The sequence below is a fragment of the Priapulus caudatus genome, unplaced genomic scaffold (assembly GCF_000485595.1).
Source record: "Priapulus caudatus unplaced genomic scaffold, Priapulus_caudatus-5.0.1 Scaffold704, whole genome shotgun sequence".
In the NCBI taxonomy this organism is placed as follows: Eukaryota; Metazoa; Priapulida; class Priapulimorpha; order Priapulimorphida; family Priapulidae; genus Priapulus; species Priapulus caudatus.
Genome location: NW_014577765.1, coordinates 74,003 through 93,254, shown reverse-complemented (window position 1 = coordinate 93,254; position 19,252 = coordinate 74,003). Strand labels below are relative to the sequence as shown.

Below are 19,252 nucleotides of genomic sequence, written 5' to 3'. Positions count from 1 at the left end.
TACTAATAATATTAATCCTAATACTAGTGCTGCCACGTTGCGGTGTCCCTCCACGCCCGGGGGATAGCATTACCCCTGCCGCAGCGGTTAGTGGGGTGCGCACATACACACAAGAAGATGCAAGATACACAACAGCTACGTTAAGGAGGTGTACAACAGTAAGCATCCGCAATTGTTCACCGTTGCACTATTTCGTCTCTAAAAAAAGCCTTTTTTGGCATTTTTCTTCGCCGAAATTCGGCACTAGAGTGCAATAATTTGCATGATGCACGCAAGGTAGATGCCTCGTGGACGTCTAGAAAGCATTAGAAGTAAAATTATTCGTGTTGTGTAATTGTGCCATTCCAGCTAGTGGCGTACGTAGCCATGGTCACCGGTCGGCCATTTTTGTGTATGAAACGGGATCCGACTACTCTGTAGAAATTCGCATCATAGAGCTGGCAAAAGTTTCGAGCGGAGCATAGAGCACGAATCTGTAGTTATTTAACATGAATAAAGTGTATGTTTTGTAAGCGCAGTAACAGCGTGCGTATTTTTAATTAATTTATGTTCGATGCTTATTCAGGCCTGCAGCCTATGGACGCCCTCTACTGTTGTTCAACACCTTAATGCCGCCTGGTAATGATAGCTGTTCTACCGAAGAAATCGAATAATTGAGTTTTAAGTTAATGAAAATCAGTTATGCAAGTACTCTAGCAGGTTTTTAGACACATGCATGTTCGAATTTATGTAAACATGTAACATGTAGTTTTTATGTAAACATGTACATATCCGTATACATAGTATATATATATATTAAAATACACTCATTTTACACTCATTTGGTACCAGAAAATAAATAATTATCCTCGTTTTACTCTTTTGTGGCACTCCTAACACTAACAGTATCAAAATATCTTAGATTTGTTGGTTACAATTCACCAAATGAGTGAAAAANTTGTCCGCAGGACAACCACATTTTTTTTTCTTATTTCGAGCACTGCAATACGTATTGGAAAATATTGCAATACGGTTTTGTCGTATTGCAATATATTGCAATACGGTTTTTGGTCGCAATACTCACCCCTATGAATTAGTAGCACGATTTTACCCAGCGCAGCGGGTACCCGCAGCTAGTAATAAATTATTAAATATAAGGATGGACAACAAATAGAAGGCTGGAGAGGGAACAACCACGGGTTATTGAAACCAGCGTTAGATTATGTGCGGAAAATTCTGGTGATTCGAAACACTAACATTTAGAGAATTAGAGGCGGCATTAATCTCATTTTTCTCTAGATAATCTCCGCACCTCGTTGAATCGAGTGCCTTGTGAAATACAAGATTCTGAAGAGAGGGTGCACCGATACGAGATACAGAGTGGCTATATGCCCGGCAGCCGGCATATATCTGACGGCTGCCGGGCATATAGCCACAGCGTACAAGATAGGCCTACAACACGACAACACAACACAACAGAATGATAATCCACGGCGTAACAGTTCGGCATTTGCAGTTACTGCTCTTATGCAACTACGTCTGGTTCAGCGTAAAGCAAATATCTACCCATTACTCTATTACGTTGGCTCTTACCGTGTGCGGCTTCGGATTATATTGTAAATAACGTCAAAACACACAATTTTGATTCTTTCCGGTAACTAACCGTCTAACTTTTCAACTGGGCAGTGGGTTATAGGCCTAGTGACGTCACCGCATAAAATAAAATAGTTTACCAGCTCAATTTATTTTATATGAGCTCGTCTCAGGATGCGTAAATTTTTAACTACCTCTAGTAGCTAGGGGCCACACATACATACACACTGAAATTTATGGAATACACCTTTTAATTATATAAAAATAAACTTTTGTTTATTTCTAGAACGCACATGAAAGAGAGGCAAACGATAGGCAAATATGGCCGAGAAGAAGTAGCAATTCTCAAAGAGTTGCATTCAAAATGAAATAATTGCACTTATGCAGATTTATGTGCTGTTGAAGTTTTCCAGTATATTTCGCAAACCTTAGCTTCCTGATCATGCTTCCATCTTCTGGGTATTTTAGAAGTGTGACCTGTCCGTACTTCAAAAGTGGACTTTGCGAGCGACCCTACTGCCATTACAGGCATACAGTTAACAAGCCAGACCATAGTCTCCCCGATAGACAATCTGGTGTGAATTATTTGTTGTACAACGAATTTAATAAAAAAAGTGAATTGTTATTACTACCATTTTCCATTTCTGCATGTAGCAGTAAACACCTAGTCTTACTGCCACTACCATACTAAATAAGCCTAGACCTTAGCCATAGTCTGGAAACTCTGACGTTGAGGTTCGATGAAATCGTGTCTTTGCAGAAGCCGCATCCTTGGTTGTTGGTGCAGCAAAGAAGGATGGGCGTGCTGTGGGAGAACCCGGATCGGAGGACCTGGTGCACATGGTCAGCAGTGCTATTCGACAGATGCAGCGTGTTGTGGAGCAGGTCAACTCAAACAGGTGAGAAAGTTTATATACAGGAGCTCCCCTACTTACAAACGTTCAAGTTACGAACATTCAGAGATACGAATAAACGTGTCTGTAAATTCAATTTTTAAACACTACGCTGGTTCGGAAGTTCAACCGCCGCGCAATACCAAGAGACGAGACCAACACAAACAAAAGCCATCTACATCTACAGGAGGTTATACAACCTTTAAAGCCGCACTATGTGCATCCAAACACTAATTTCTCCAGTACTAGACTAGCCAATACTTTGTGTCATGCGTAATCACACTACCTTATGGTAAAATAAACTAGTTCCTCCCATTTCAGTGTGCGTTTGCTTAAAACCCACAAGAAAGAGGTGCGAAATCTGGTAATCTGGTGCCAACGCTAAATTGTTTGCCAAACAATTTGGCCAAGAATCGGTTAGGTGACGTCACATGTTTTTATCTTTGCTACACCCGTACTGCAGCACTGCTCCACGGTTGTTTGGCAGAGCAACGCGAAAGTGTCAACAACATCGGAGAATTTGAACAACATTGGAGGTATTTTCAAATGCCTTTTATAAGACAACACGCAGTGAAATGGGAGGAACTAGAGTTTATTTTGTCATAAGGTAGTGTGATTATGCATGACACGAAGTATTTGCTAGTCTAGTACTGGAGAAATTAGCGTTTGGATGCGCATAGTACAGCTTTAAGGTCATTCCCAGTCCCTGTTCCTCAGACTTTAAGTAATACTGTTTAAGGCTGGTAAAATATACCGCGAGTATTATTGGGGTATAGCTGTACTGTACAAACCGTTTTTTTACAATGCTGTATACAGTATTCAGTATTTATAAGAGTAATGTTGGACTTACAAACAAACCCCAGGAACCTATCCTGTTTGTAAGTAGGGGAGCTCCTGTATTAGAAATAGATAAAAACTTAATGGAGGTGGCACAAGTAGTAGAACTTACATGCGACCCGACATTACGTAGCGAATAACATGTAAGGCTATACCTATCCTGTCAGTGGACGTGTAAGTATTAGTATAAAGATATGAGTATTAATTACATTGTTTTTTTGTTACAGTAAAACCCCTGATGGTTTAAAACAGTCCAAAAAGGCACTCAACACAACCTATCAGCCAACTCCACTAGCTAAGCTACAAAAATGTAAGCAAGGTACGGATGATAGTACACTGCACGAACGCAACAGAAGACCAACAGTTGCAAAGACGAGGAGCAAATCGTCCGTTCCTGAGTACAGGCCAACCCCTTTAAATAAACTCAGGCAGAAGGTTGGGAGGGATGTGGGAAAGTCCTCACGTATTGAATATAATCCTGATGGAAATACAGAAAAGTATATCCCACCGTATAGCTCGCCACCCAAGGGGCCACTGTATAAGCCGACGCGCACATCTTCGGAATCGCACAGGAGCGGCAAAAGCTCAATTAGAGAGAAACATGAAGCCTATGACCCAACAGCAGTCAAGAGTGTCAGAAGCAGAAACAATTCAGAAAATGATGAAGGCAAGCATGAACAATATGATCCAACTACAATCAAAAGTAACAGAACTAGAAAAGGTTCAGAGAATGGAGAGGGCAAGCATGAACCCTACAGTCCAACTGCTATCAACGTAATCGAAAGTAGGAAAAACTCCAAGAATGATAGCAGCAAACATGAGGCTTATAACCCAACTGCTACCAACAATGCACGAAGTTCCAGCAGTAGTAAGCACGAACCTTATGATCCGGAGTCAGCCGGTAGTGTCCGAATCTCTGGCACCAAAAAACACGATGCCTATGATCCAAAAGAATGTAAGAGTGTGGGCAGTGATGTTCATAAGCATGAAGCTTATATCCCTGCAGGAGGAGACAGAGAATCGAGCGACGTGGTCACATATGTACCCACTGTTACATCAGCAAGTGATTCTGACATGCCGTACGATCCCGTAGCAAGCACACCACAGGAATACGTTCCCACCACTTCAGCGAGCGTTGCCCCGGAGAGTCAGTCTGATTCGGAATATGATCCTACATTGATCAGCAAATCTCTGAAGGATGCTAGGGATGTGGATACTGTTAAAAGCAGTGTGAATTCCGATAGTAAATATCAGGAGTACGTTCCTACATCTAAGAAATACACTTCGCTCTATAGCAAGCCTGCAGCTGAGGATGAATATAGTCCAGAGTTTGTGAGCACAAACAAGTACAGCGTTAATGATGCATACTCCACTAATAAATGCAATATGGATGCCACGTCTACGGCTGAAGGGCAGATTAAGTGTGAACAAGAGTATGATCCCATGAGCGAAGGCTGTACGGGGGAATCGCCCCGCAAGAAAGACAGTGACATAGAGTATATCCCTTCTTGTAAGTCATCCAGTAAATACTCAATAGATGTAGTTAGGCCATGTGCACCAAATATGTACGATCCCTTGGTGAATTACCGAAGCAATGCAGTATCAACTATACCTGCAGTCGAGCAGAGTGTCGAGCACAATTCCCTAGGGTTAGTATCTGATGAAGCCACGTTCAGTGCTGACGAGGTTGCTGATGCTGAGTGCAAGGTCACGTGTGATAAAAAGCATCGGTCTCAAGAAGAGTCTGCTACAGTTAATGACGAGATGCATGTCTCTCTCAATATTGATGTGATGAATGAGGATGGAAAATCTAAGTCGTTAAGTGTCAAACCTCGTAATAAAAAATCAAATGACCATAAAGTATCCCAGCCTGGCCACAAGCAAAAGAAGCAACACTCTTCCAAAGATCAACGTGATGAAAAAGATGGTGAAAAGTTAATCAAGGAAACGCGAAACCGTATTAAGAGCGACACAAACGACACAAATGATGAAAAAATGCATAGCTCGACCGATAAAGTTCAATCAAAGCACAGACATTCTCATCACAGAAGTTCTTCCTCTTCATCACACAAGAGTAGCGCTAAAGTCCATGTGCCAAGTGATGTGAACAAAAGCAGCACCAGCCATCACAAAAGTGACAAATTAAAAAGTCACGACAAGCCGAAAAGCGCGACGAAAAAAGACGCCGGTAGTGCGAGCGAGAAATCCAAAGGTGACGAGCACAAGCATGTGAAATCGAGCGACAGACATCGCGGTACATCTGTCTCGGAGTCGGACAGAAAGACTAGCTCTTCTGGCGGGAAGGAGAAGCCGTTGAAGACCGGTGAAGCCTCGCGTTCTCACCAGAGACGGGACAAGCCGGCGATCGAGACTCGCAAGCGATCGTCCGCCGATCTCTTGAGCGACGCACATGAGGTTGCTTCTATGCCGAGCTCAAAGAAGCACAAGGCCGCGCACACCCCTGTCTACAGCAACACGGCAAATATATTCGACTCGTTCATGACAGACGCGTCGGCCGAACCCAACGATGAGAAGGGCTGTGAGCAAGTGATGCAGACCTACAGCAAGGGCGACATATACGAGATTTCTTCAGACACTGAGGACGACGTCTGGGTGATCAGTGATGGTGAGAGTGGAGGCGACGATGCTGCCAACATGCTAGATGTTGATCTCGACAGTCATGATACTTACGAGGAATGCTTGAAAATTTTCAAGGAGCCGGTTAAGCCAAAGAGTAGCCAGTCAACACCAAGTGTGGTAAGAATATGCTCTGCTTATTCAAATGTGGTAAGGGTTGTAACTTGTATGTGCCGTGTAAGACAGGTACAAAAATTAACCTGTTTAACTATAAATGTTAAGATAGGTTAAGAAAGAAGTGTCAGCCTTCATTCAGATAATCTCATTAATAAAGTGCACATGATATATATTTATCATCTTGCTTATATTACTTCACAGGATTGTAGTTAAGTGTGCAGTGAGAGCCTTATTTTTTACTGAGTATTTAATACTTAATGTATGGAATAAATGTTATAATGTATATATGTAATGTATATAAATGCAGTTGTTCTGTCACGAATTTTCAGGTTAATAAATTTAAAAAGCAAGAGACTGAAGCATCCAGCAGCGTGTCGGGGAGGCAAAGGCACGCACACCCGAGCACAGATGGTGGTGTGAGTACCACATGTACATAATGAGTACACGTGTATACCAGCTGCATCTTCATATAGCCGATCACTTTGTAAACAATTTGTCCTTCCACCCATTCATAGGGGAATCCCAAGTAAGCCCACTTTCACAATGGAAAATGGCTGGTATTGGAAACTCCTGTTCATTGGTGGCTTGGTTATTAGGAGTTCTGGTGAGAACTGAGAACTGTTTTTCTGTTACCAGGCACGATCCAAGTTGATCAAGCAGCGGCCGCACTGCAGGCTGTCTCCTGCGCAGGTCATGCACAACCGATTCCTGCAGTTGCAGAAAGCTGCCAACGAGGCCAAGCGCAGTCACGCGGAGACTGTCCCTCGCAAGCAGTCGTCCAGCGTGCTGCCATCGTCATCATCAGCTAGCGGGTCTATAGGTTCACTCCATGCTCCCACTACTACAACAGCAAGACCTATGGTATAGTGCAGGGGTTCTTAACCTCGTGGATGGAGCTGCAGGGGGTCCGTGAACCAGGCGCATGTAAAATTTTGTGTTTATGTGCATTTTTCTAGGGAGGGGTCTGTAGCATTCACCAGATTCTCAAAGGGGTTCATGACTAAAAAATTGTTAAGAACCACGGGTATAGTGCATTGAAATATGTTCTGTTTAATGATAATTGGAGCCACACAGGCAAAAAACGTAGTGTTTGCGTTTAAGCATGATATATCCAAAGATATGTGTATGTGGATAAGCACATGTATGTGCACACTTATAAGGAATAAAATGAATTAGATACAGTGTTCACTATCCTAGAATATGTAGGTAGTGTAATTTTTACCTCAGCTGACGAAGTCAGATGCAGCTTGTAGAATTGCATGAATGTCCGTCCGTGCGTCCAGCCGTCCGGCCGTCCGTGTGTCAACAGTTTGGGCACAAATCTTTACCGCTTGACGTACGGTCTTGATATTCGGGACATCGGGGGGGATCGCGAAAAGGACTCAGCATGGCGAATTTGGGGGTTAAGGGTCAAAGGTCAAGATGTGTCAATGGAGGGGGAATATTTCCCCCTTAACTTAAGGTATATAGGAGGAAATACGGAATTGCGGCACAAATCTCAACAGCTCGACCTACGCTCTTAATATTCGATGTATAGTGTGATGGGGAGGAAACCCATCACCAGCGTGAAATTGAAGGTCACATGTCAAAGGGCAGTGGGGGAAAGGTCAGATATCAGACATTTTCTGAGGACACGGACCGAATGAAAAACTTTTTTGTTTCAGCGCTGAACTACCATTTTTATCAGTTTATTGAAAGGACCATGAAATGTACTTTCCGCTGGAAGTGCGAAGAGTAAGTGTCTGATAACCTTTTGACCCTCAAGAGGAGGGTTAAACATGGATTTGTTGACTGTCAACAAAGAACTAAACTGCTTTTGCTATTAGAGCCCCCCCCCCCCCCGCCCCACCCCCACCATCCCCCACCACCACCACTACGCTCACGCTCGATGCATAATCCTTGATAACATGTTAATATAGCGAAGTCATTAATGTTACACAGCTCTATCTTTATTACTGTACTACCGGTATAGCAAAGCCTATCATAGATTTTAGATCTGTATTAGTAGTATCCTAGATATATGCTCTGAGCGCGAACGCGGTGGCGGGAGGGCGCACTTGATTCGGTTGCCAGTGATTTTATCAGAAGTGTACCCGGCTACAGTACACGTCAGTTGAGCGCTGTCGCTCTGCGGCACTTGTTAAGGGTCAGGAAGGCGAGTTACTTTAATAATGTTTTTTCTCTGCTTCGATATAGCGTGTATGTATATATATACAACAGTTATTTTTAGTTCGAATAATCTTTGCATTGTAGATTGCAAGCGGTGTCGGTACGAATTCGGGAAAGAAACGATTACAGCACACTCCTATGCAAACAGCGTCTGCTCGTGGCATCACTGCACTGAAAAAGCGATCGCAGCTTATACGTCCGGAAGATAGGACTGCAGGCCGTACTATAGCCAAGGGTTCTCAGCGAATGGCGCACACTCCACTGCCGGTATGTAAATAGATTTGTAAGGAAACTGTATTTCAATACTAAAATGTCTTGAGTGCATCGTCGAGAGGCCTCAATGAGTTGTTATTAAACCGTATGGTAATTTACATTGAAACGACTCGTTCTGCGCTAAACGGATTTATTAGCGGTATTTTATTTCTGAACGTGAATTCTTGCAGGCTGTTTTAGCACGACCGACGATCCCATCGGACTATGGAAGTAAAGTAGCGACCAACATCAGACAGAGATACCTAAACCTATTCATTGATGAGTACATTCGTATCTGTAGCAATGAGGCGGAGTCTCATAAGAAGGTGATGTATAGACAAAGTGTTTCTCAGGTGGCATATAAGTATCAAGCGGTGATATCAAAGAGAATCTATCTTGAAACATTTCCTCGTAGCAAATAAACCGCAACATAATAGCTTTAATCCTACAGCAAAGTATATCTTTGTTATTTCCAGGGATTGGATGAAGAGAAGATTGTTTACGATCGCAGTTCTACGAAAGGTGTCTACCTCAATGTCGCAGTGCATGCACTCAAGCGTCTAAGAGACCAAGTCGGACAGGTGCTGCCATCTGATGTTAAAAAACAAAACTCGAAATGTGTGTCAAAGCAGCCAACTCATGAAGAGAACTTGGGTGGGAGACAAGCCACGAAGACCACATACACACTAAACAGATCGGGAAAACATGCACAATTGGATTTATCTACTGGTAAGGATGCCATTTTGAATTACTAGCATCATGGTCAGTGTAGACTTTACTACCGGATTAAACCACCTTAATACTCGGACAATAAAATCGGTTCCAACCACCCGCATATATATCTTTAAACCTACATTCCTGTAACTGGTATGCTAAGCCTTTTATAATACGATGTTCATCCTAACACTAGTATAACACGCTTCTATGTGGCTTCTATTCAGTCAACTAAGCAATACAACTCTACAAATCTCAAACTAACACACAGGATAACTCGACTTATAACTCTATACTGTACTTGTACTAACTACTAACAACCTCTGTACTTGTAGTAGCGATAGTCACAAACTGTTCAACTTAAACATGAACTTTAACATTTCCGTAGACTGACTAATAGTTCTAATCGTTACTATAAGGAATTATTCAGCTCTTATAACATAGTACTGATGTATAATAGTGAATCTATACTGACTCTAGATTTTCACAAAGTCACGGAATTTCGCAGGTGCACACGACACTCTCCGTGCCTACCTCCCATTTCGTCTACTCTCAGAATCAGCAGTGAATATGACTGAATTATCCACTTTTGAACAACTGCTTCAGTCCTGGTCATTACTCAGACAATAAAATCGGTTCCAAACACCATGCTGCTTTATTCACAAGCTCCCGCCAATCTGCTCACAGTGTATACGCAATACGTTTCTGTTCTACTTTCTGTTTATGTTCATGGACCGGTTAGTTTACGTTTCAGTTGACCTCAGGGTTAAACACTACAGTCAGGTATTCAGCATAACTGATCATGCGATTTCTAAACCAATGCTGTGAGGTGAGAACCAAATGCAGTCTTGTGCTTGCCGTGCGGCTATGGAATTTTTACGTTCTGCAAATATTATATATAGAGATTTATTTCTTCACAGAGGCTGAGCTGTACAAGCAGCTGAAGCCATACTTACTGACTGAGAAACAACTAGAAGATAATGGGTTCCCGTTCATGTCGCCCGACAAGCCTGGCTGTGCTGTGCTGGTGACGACAACCAAAGCTAAGTCGGCTGGCTCCGCGAACAGTAAGTCATCATTCCTACTCCCTGTCTTTCTTTCGTCGTTTCTTTTCATGTGTGCGCACATGTGTGTGAAACTGCCTAAATCTCAAAAAGTTTTTTGACCTGTACTTGAAGAAGGCAACATGCTTTATAAACTGTTTTCCATACAGGAGTTATAAGCTGTTTTCTTTTAAAGCAGGTATATACTGGAGTTATATCTAATATAAGTAATATTCACATTCATAAGTTCAGCAACATGTTTATGTCTCTGGCAGATAAATAAACTGTTTGGAAGGTGTGAATGACTGAGATAGTCAAAGATTATTGTACCATGTTGTATTTTAAGGCACAGGCAACTTGGGTGATTGTCTTGGCAACGAAGCAGTTATATTGTTACTGCATCTTGGCAGGTCTGGAGAGGCTGTGTTGCAGATGTGGAAATCGATTCAGAGTCAATGCAAAGGGACGATACGTCACCAAAGACGAGTGTGTTTACCACTGGGGTCGACCCTGGAAGAAAAAAGGCATGTTGTTCACATCGCAAAAGACCTCAACGCTTAATAATTCATCGTGCGAGAAATCATTGGAGTGTGAATACAAAATTGTGATAGTTGCAATTACAAAAATAATGTGGATAAAATTCTCATTATTCCTATTATCCTCTAATTATCTAATAACTGTTTCATTTTCTCAGTGGGTTGGATGAGTGGGCCGTGCATAACAGCGTTGTAGTGCATGTAGCTGTGTTCCTAACTGTACTACACAATTATATATATATATCTATATATATCTCATTTTATTAAGTTGATTTGGCTTTAACGAATTCAAGGTATGTTTGACAGCTCATGTCACCCGTGCCTTATATGTCCGTATAATTTCAGTTGCTGGAGCATGGATCACAAGCTATACCTGCTGTTCAGGTGATTCCAACTCGGAAGGTTGTTCAGTTAATAAGGTATGGTCTTATAGATCATTATATTACTACTGATTTTCGCACGCAATTTATGTATACGCATAACATATTTTCATGGTCGTTAAATATTATTCCAAGTGTGACTATGATATACCTGCCTTCACAGACAACACACCCTTGGAAATTTCTGTATATGTCAGTTCATATGACATATATTTGGAAATTTATGAGGATTTCCATTTTATCTACATGCAAACAAACGAGTTCAATATATGCATTTAGTGATGCAATTGTTGTTTTTGTTTGTTTTTGTTTTGTCACCTACTTAACAGTGATGTGCTCTGTTTTCTGTCTATCCATGTTGTTGGTTATGCAGTTATGTTGGACTACAATTTCAGCTGCACGTGATTGACGTAAAGAGCTTGACAGGATTTGTCAAAACATTGCCGAAGACACCACCACTGGATGGAAATTTCGGAGTATATGCACTAGACTGTGAAATGGTATGTTATATTAATCTTACATATTTACGTGTAATCTTATAATAATAATCTCACGTAGTATCTTCGATACAGTCCCTTGGACTTTGAAGTCTATTCTTTACACGATTATATATTGTTTTTCTGTCTATGTATTGCGATACGTATCGCATCTAGGGTTCTCCCTACGTTGCGCAAACCGGGCGCGCGCGCCCCATTTGGGAAAACTCCCCCCTCTTTCAATCGTTGCGCCCCGTTTAAATTACCTCCGCCCCAATTAAATTCCACCACAATAAAAGTTTGACAGCGCGGGAATCGATCGTCAAGAAGTACCATTTGACCAGGACCCCCGTACCACGCATGCACTGCAGACCACACACAACTACAAACAGTCAACCTGTCCCAAACCCAACACTAACTGTACACCGACTCGGCTATCTTATATATATAAGAACCCCAAATACCGTCTATGGTGTAGTGGCAATTTTTCGCATTAATTAGTGGTACGGTAAAAAAACACGCCCCCGACCCCCCTAGTTTTCCCTCCCTCCCTGTCATACTTTACGTTGCTCCTCTCTGCATCTCTTTCCCTCCCTCCCCCCCTCCCTCTCCCCTCCTTCTGTTTCAATTTCATCATGGGGAGAACCGTGGTATCATGACCTACGTATTGAGATACGTATCGTATCGTGACCCTAATTCGTTACACCTCTATCTAGTACGTGGCACACGTGCATAAGTGCATCTAGTTACGGTGGCACTGCCTAGGTAAACGTAATAAGGAGTTGTTTGTTCTTTGTTTGTGCTAGGCCTACACAACAGAGGGAATAGAGTTGATTAGAGTGACGGTGGTGGAATCGGATTGCAAGCCCGTGTACGAAACATTAGTGAAGCCTGATCATCCTGTCATTGATTTCAACACAAGGTACTTAAACACTACCTACACAAAAATACAGCAACTAGACAGAGGGCACTCACGGAGAGTGCATACCTCCGCGAGCATGTAACATGTATGTGTATAACAGCTGGCTCGCTGCTGGCTGCTGCTGAATGGATGCCCTAAGGTGAGCTGCTGCTGACTGGACGCCCTAAGGCAAGCTGCTGCTGAATCGATCGCGCCAACGCTACACACACACACGAACACACACACGAGACCGATTGCATGACCTCCGTTGCGCGGAGGTAATTACATTGAGCTTGCTGTAGACATGTGATGTGTGTGTGTGTGTGTTGACTACTGCTACATTCACAGACTTTTGCATCTCATATACATATTATACAATTGTTGTACATCTATGCAAGGACTCCATAATTACGAACTCAAGTGTTACAAGTTACAGATATACATTATACAGATATATACTGTGTATCCTATATCTATCATATATATATATATATCGTTTATGTATTATGCTAGCATATAGCAGCTGCATGTTGTCACGGGTGGTGGTGGTCACGTATTGGGGAATGCGCTTACAGGTTCAGTGGCATCAAGGAGGAGGACATGCTGGGTGTGACGACCACACTGCGTGACGTCCAAGCAGTGCTTCTCAGTCGGTTTAACGCGCAGACCATACTGATGGGACACAGCCTCGAGAGCGACCTGATGGCCTTGAAGCTTGTACATCAATCTGTGGTAATCGGCATTCTATCGAGTTCATTTGAAGTTTAGAATGTTTGCTTCAAGTTTGGGTTTGGCGAGGGTTGATTGCTTGAGATTTATGCTTATTGTCAGTTGACACATCCTGTGTGTTACCTCACAGTATGGGAAAGAGAGGTAGCTAGAGATTTGTTGCTATTGTAGGTTGACACGTCCGTTGTGTTTCCGCACCGACTCGGGCCGCCATTTAAGCGAGCGCTGCGGAACCTAATGGCCGAGCATCTGAAGAAGATCATTCAGGACAGTGGTATGTGCAGTTAATAATTCATCGAAGACTGACATGTATGTACATTAAGATGTATAGTGAGTAGCAGCCTATAGTGCATGATTGTGTTTATAGTATTAGTGTTGTGATCTTACTATGGATAGGCATGAGGCTATTTCTCCTTCGTGTGGTGATATGATTTTGCTTTACGATGAGCTTTAAAGTCTGTAATGTTGTTAAACTTTCATCCGTGAGTGGTTTGCCACACTGCGATGTTTCGATGGGCTTTGCTTTGTTTCAGTTGATGGTCACGATAGTCAGGAGGATGCTGTTGCCTGCCTAGAGCTGATGATATGGAAGATTAAGGAGGACGCTAAGCTAGGAATACCCGTCACCTCGTGACACCTCCAGGAGGATACTACAATAGAAATGCACCTGTCATCGCTGCAGCTAGAAGGTAGCTCTAGTGTTGCTTGAATAATGGTGTTAGAGGATTGGGATCGTACATGGCGTGTGAATGCATTGCATGCTCGTTCCCTCCCCCTTCTCTCTGCCTCTCTCCCCTTTCTCTCTCTCTCCTCCCTTTCTTGCTCTCTCTTATCTTTTGGTAATTGTGGGGATTGTCATTTTAACAAAGTTAAAAATAGTACAACATGGAAACCTACTGCCCAAGAAACTCTGTTTCCTCACTTCCATTCCCGATAGGTGGCAGCACAAATACAGTATCCTCAACACATAAGTTGATCTGATTCATATGCCGATATTGCGATATATAGCAAAGACATGATTACTTGATAGTGCATGTATACGTGTGCAAGCGTGCATGCGTGTGTCTAACATCGTAAGCAATAACATCGCTGCATCCTTCTGATGTGATTACAGCGATATATGTGTTATTTATGAATAATTTTTAAGTATTTAAAAATCATGTGAGACTTGAGTTTGTACTCGGTTTTTCTACATGGAAATCATTGTAGTGCACTGCATTCGCTAGGCGTGTTGAAATTGTGAACTGTACCACTCACTGTTGATGTATTCGAAAAACAATGCTGTATAGTATGCCACTGCTATCTAATATATGGATGTACTTAATGATACTGCATAAACAAAATGTGCAAGAGTTCTAGCTTTTTTGTATAAAAAAACAATACTTTTACAAGAACTATTAAGCATGTAAAAGCAACCATGGATCTCTTCCCTTCTCCCCCTTCTCGTTTTTTTCTTCGTTACTACTCCTGCTATTGTAACCTACTTTTCCTCGCATTGAATAATAATACCGCTCCTTTAAATAAATAATTTATTCATGTTCACGTCGTAACCCCATGTACTCTGGCTGACAATAATTATATTCTTCCTGGTTATCATACTCTGTGAATTAGGCATCAAAATGTTTGTGTGTAATTTTTGTAATTTTGTTATTAATTTTGAGAAAATGCGTTGTTAGAAACGGCAACGAATTGGTGCTTGTGATATTTAAAGCCATAAACTAAAATTACACATATGCAGATATGTATGTATGTATGTATGCAGTGTTGACGTGATGTCTGCTGTGTTTGATGTTGACATGATGTGTGATAGACGTGCCGCGTTTCCTGGTTCACTGTATCATACTGATAGTACATTACTGTTACTGTACATTATGGAAGATTTGTGTTAGATGTCAACGTCGGAAAACGTAGAGCAAAAAAACATTAGTATTTGTTATTCCACGGCAGCACATAATATGGCCAGATAATATTCGCTTGAGATGTAGTACGTGACTGCAGCAGAGATTTTTTTACACGGTCAGTAAGCTAAATGGTTTATTTGATCAGGAAGTGAGTAAGCTAAATTGCATTTCTTGTTTGCTGCACCTCAGTGCTTTTGTACTATTAATTATAGTATTGGACAGTTTATTATCAATGTCGTATACATATTGTATATATGTGTCAGTGTGTATTTATATTTTCGTGATAAATATCCCTTCCTACCTCAGGGGTTATAAAATCTCTGGGAAATCGTCTTTCCCTCAAGTATTTAAGCCTAAAATTTAAAAAAATGCTATTGAGGATTTTTTTCTGTTTATATAAAGAAAAACGAGCTATCCCTGACACTTTATTTTTCTATAATTATTTGTGTTGTTGTCGTTGCACAACTGCCTATACGTAATATCATCAGTATATGTGTAGCATATAGTAGTAATATATATTCTATACATATATTCGTAGTAATATCGGGAGCACATAAACATAGGATAAACATAATTGATGTTAATGTGCTATTGCTAATATATATATATATATATATACCTATATAACTGAGTTTTTGTATGCCAGTTTTGTAGATGGTTGGCAAATAGCATATATGTAAATACAATCTCAGGCTATAAGATGTGTGAATAAACAAACCTAGCTATGCCCTGGACCAATAAATTGTACCCTATAGAGATTTTTAGGTTATAACAAATTCTAGAGCAACTTATTAGTCCAACTGCACCCTAGCTGTTAACCAATGTATCAAGAGCGTATACATCAGGTTGACAACATCTATATACATACAAATGCTTTTCAAGATATAGTCGGTAGAAATAAAAATGTTAATTAATGCTTTAATCAACATATACCAACGAGTGCATATGTAGCTTATTAAATCTAGTTCCAGATTACACAGGTATAATTCTGTTTACTAGTTGGGTAGTTGTATAATTAATACTGTGCCGAAATGTGAGGCCCTGTCTATCACTGTCGCCAGCTTAGCACAATGTCTTGCTTGAAAACAAGTTGCATTGATCTCCAATAGGTGCGGAGGCCATTCGATGGTTATAGTTTCACTTCAAATCGACTGTAAATTTTTCACAAAAGTAAAATATCTCACTATCAAACTGAATATGCGTTTTCCATTGTAAGTATCGTGTTGTCTCTGTTATATGTAATACTTGTGACTTCATAGTAGGATATACCAGGACATGGAACAGTCGTGATATACCACATGTACACGCCTACTCTCATGCTATTTTCCGCATCTCTCTCATAACCAATATATCATTAATAGTCCAAGGGACTACCCCGAAAGAGAAGAGAATCTAATATTCTAAAATTATCAACCTTTTCTACTGCAATCCACAGAGTAAGTCTGTCAATTTCATCAATTTTGGGAGCTCTTTTTCGGGACAGCTCTGATTGTGAATCAATTTTGTAATGACTATGACTGAGGCTCATAGGGTCTATGTCCCCCAGGGTACTGCCGGAACGTACCCTGGTCACTATTTGATATGGTTAGGGTTAGGATTAGGGTTAGGGTTCGGGTTAGGGAGCAGGCGTAGGCGACTCCCTAGACTCGTTAGTGGAGTAGGCGAGGTACGGTCCGGCACATTAGATAGTACCAGGGTACGTTCCGGTATACCGGACCGTACCCAGGGTACGTTCCGGCAGTACCCCGGGGGACATAGAACCTCTCAGCATGACTGAGGTTATGTCTCTGGATTTTCAAACAGCAAACTATCAACCGATTTTTGGTCAGAGGCTCACACTCACACTCACAGATGAATGGGCCGTGTCCGATGTTCAAAAGTCGCAAACCCTTTGACGTACACGCGCAAACCCTTTGACGTACACGCGCAAACATGCACGTGCGCACACATTCTCTCTCTCTCACAGACGCACGCACCACACACACACACGCACACACACAACCATGCTGGGGCCTCTACAAACCACACCGAATGTACCCACAAGGTGACATTCATACCGCCTGGCATAAAACAACCAATGCTCAGTCCAAGGGGTAGCTAGTAGTATCTATATGGTCCTGTGTCGATTGACTCGATTCACGCATGATTTAATCTATTATTATTCACTCCTGCAAATATCCAAGAATTTAGGGGAGAGATAGTGATCCGCTAGGGGACGCTCTGATTGGCTAATTTTGTCTCTTATTTATTATATTTTTTATTATTTTTGGCTAATTTTGTTTTATTTTAGAATTAGGGATAGGGAATTAGGATTATGGTTAGGGTTAGGGTTAACTGATTTCTATATCCACAACTTATTTCTATATTTTTTATCTCTCCCTTGAGACCTACTAAATATTTCTTGGCCTTGGTCGTGATCACTGATCGCTATAATAGGTATATAATCTTTATTATATTATAGAGATCAGTGGTCGTTGGTCGTGACCGACCGCTCGCACTGAGCATGCGCAGATGCACGGAAACGGTGCGAGGTACCAATAAACGGTACCAATACCGGTTCCGCTTCACTACACTAATGGTTCGTTAGTGAAGCGGAACATACCGCCTGTATCATACAGCAGTGGCGTAGCTAGGATTTTTTCAGCGGGGGGGGGGGCACTGGGGGCCCTACATTTTCGTGGGGGGGCACAATATATAATTTTACTGAGATGTGGTTCGAACCCTCTTTCTTTGTAACTGTTCTTGTTCTTTGTTCTTTGTTTCTTTGTTCTGTTCTAACGGCATTGTTTTTAATTCAAATTTTTTTTATCAAACATGAATTTTCAGTGCGGGGCAACTGGGGGGGCACAGAAAATTTTTGAGGGGCACGTGCCCCCCCCCCGTAGCTCATACAGGTTAGATAAAACTACGCTGCTCTTGGACCTATTCATAGACTGGTTATCGTGCTAACAGCGATGTACTGCGCATGCGCTCGTCCATAAGTTGCGCGCGTACGTTCCCATGACGGCCAGTTGCAGGCAGTATACATTTATCGGTGTGTTCATGAACTCAGCTGTAGTGCCGTGTGTGTGTTACGAAACAGGTAGCATATCGACAACGTTCAGTCACGTATATCCTTTACAGACGGTGAGCTATATCATGCTAGTAGTAGTACTAGTCTATTAGTATTAGTAATAATATTCGACATGCTTGCGCATGTTCAAATACCCTTACTTCTTAGCCTTATATTGTGTCGATATAGCTCTAGTACTATAGCCCGCGTTCATAAACTGCCGCAGGCCTTTATGAGGCCTTTATGCAGGCCTGCGGCAGTTTATGAACGCGGGCTATATAGTACTAGAGCTAGTGACGATGTTGCATTGTATCTAAATTACATTGTATCGGAGTTCTAACATACAACAGTGACAGTGTATTATTTCATTATATACATGTTACATTGTGGGGAACGCGAGTCCCCAGATACGAGATAAGAAATACAATCTTACAGTTTAGAAGAAATGCTAGAATGGTACATATACTGCTGTACATATAACCTTGTAAGTTGTATATATTGCTGTAATATAGACATTATACTGTATAATATATACATATACACCAGGAGTAGATAATGGAAATGTTCTATTAGTATTATGGACTCTTGATATACATATATCATAGGATATCAATCATAACTGCTGATTTTATGTTGCAGGTCCAACTTTAGAATTGGCTGCTGAAGTTCCGTGACCAGTAGTTCTGTGATGAATAAATTGCAGAACTGAGATACTTGTAGTTGTACCATTTGTAATCAAGTACCTTCAAAATGATTTGTGGCAGTGTACCAGTAAAAGCTGCCAGCACCGTAGTCAAGGGTGGCCAGTTATTGTTTCGGCAGGTAATATACATAATATCAGAAGTAGATAACAGGGCGATAGAACATTTTATGCCAGGTTTCGTAACTGCACCTCCCCTCCCACATGCCTCGAGCCGTCTCGTACCCCGGTAGTCACCAACCTACACGCCCCTAAGCATTTTGGTTATCGATTTCCGTCACCGCTTGGAGCGCTAATAATTGATGTCACATGCCCAAATTTGGTTGTTTTACTACCACATATA

The 19,252-nt window shown here is 41.6% G+C and overlaps 2 protein-coding genes across 2 annotated transcripts in view; both read left to right on the top strand.

Annotated features, from left to right (window-relative positions):
• Window positions 1–1,888: 1,888 nt before the first annotated feature.
• On the top strand, window positions 1,889–16,353 carry LOC106812944 (RNA exonuclease 1 homolog). Its single transcript, XM_014816955.1, has 16 exons — window positions 1,889–2,147; window positions 2,333–2,471; window positions 3,530–6,059; window positions 6,386–6,472; window positions 6,693–6,917; window positions 8,310–8,492; window positions 8,669–8,803; window positions 8,954–9,206; window positions 10,112–10,258; window positions 10,645–10,758; window positions 11,116–11,189; window positions 11,546–11,650; window positions 12,433–12,548; window positions 13,103–13,259; window positions 13,428–13,530; window positions 13,790–16,353. Exons 1-16 carry the CDS (start codon window positions 2,015–2,017, stop codon window positions 13,888–13,890), a joined length of 4,602 nt encoding a protein of 1,533 aa, XP_014672441.1. The 5' UTR covers window positions 1,889–2,014; the 3' UTR covers window positions 13,891–16,353.
• Window positions 16,354–18,125: 1,772 nt separating this feature from the next.
• LOC106812946 (persulfide dioxygenase ETHE1, mitochondrial-like) overlaps window positions 18,126–19,252 on the top strand; it is a 43,445-nt gene continuing 42,318 nt past the window's right edge. Inside the window, exons 1-2 of the mRNA XM_014816958.1 lie at window positions 18,126–18,283; window positions 18,849–19,031. Of these exons, the coding sequence (XP_014672444.1) occupies window positions 18,960–19,031 (72 nt within the window). The 5' untranslated portion in view covers window positions 18,126–18,283; window positions 18,849–18,959. The remainder of the gene's footprint in view (window positions 18,284–18,848; window positions 19,032–19,252) is intronic.

Coding starts and splice junctions, on each gene's coding strand:
- LOC106812944 (XM_014816955.1), top strand. CDS start 2,015: ATGCTTCCATCTTCTGGGTATTTTAGAAGTGTGACCTGTCCGTACTTC. Junction 6,060..6,385: donor GCCAGTCAACACCAAGTGTG/GTAAGAATATGC, acceptor ACGAATTTTCAG/GTTAATAAATTTAAAAAGCA. Junction 6,473..6,692: donor ACCCGAGCACAGATGGTGGT/GTGAGTACCACA, acceptor TTCTGTTACCAG/GCACGATCCAAGTTGATCAA.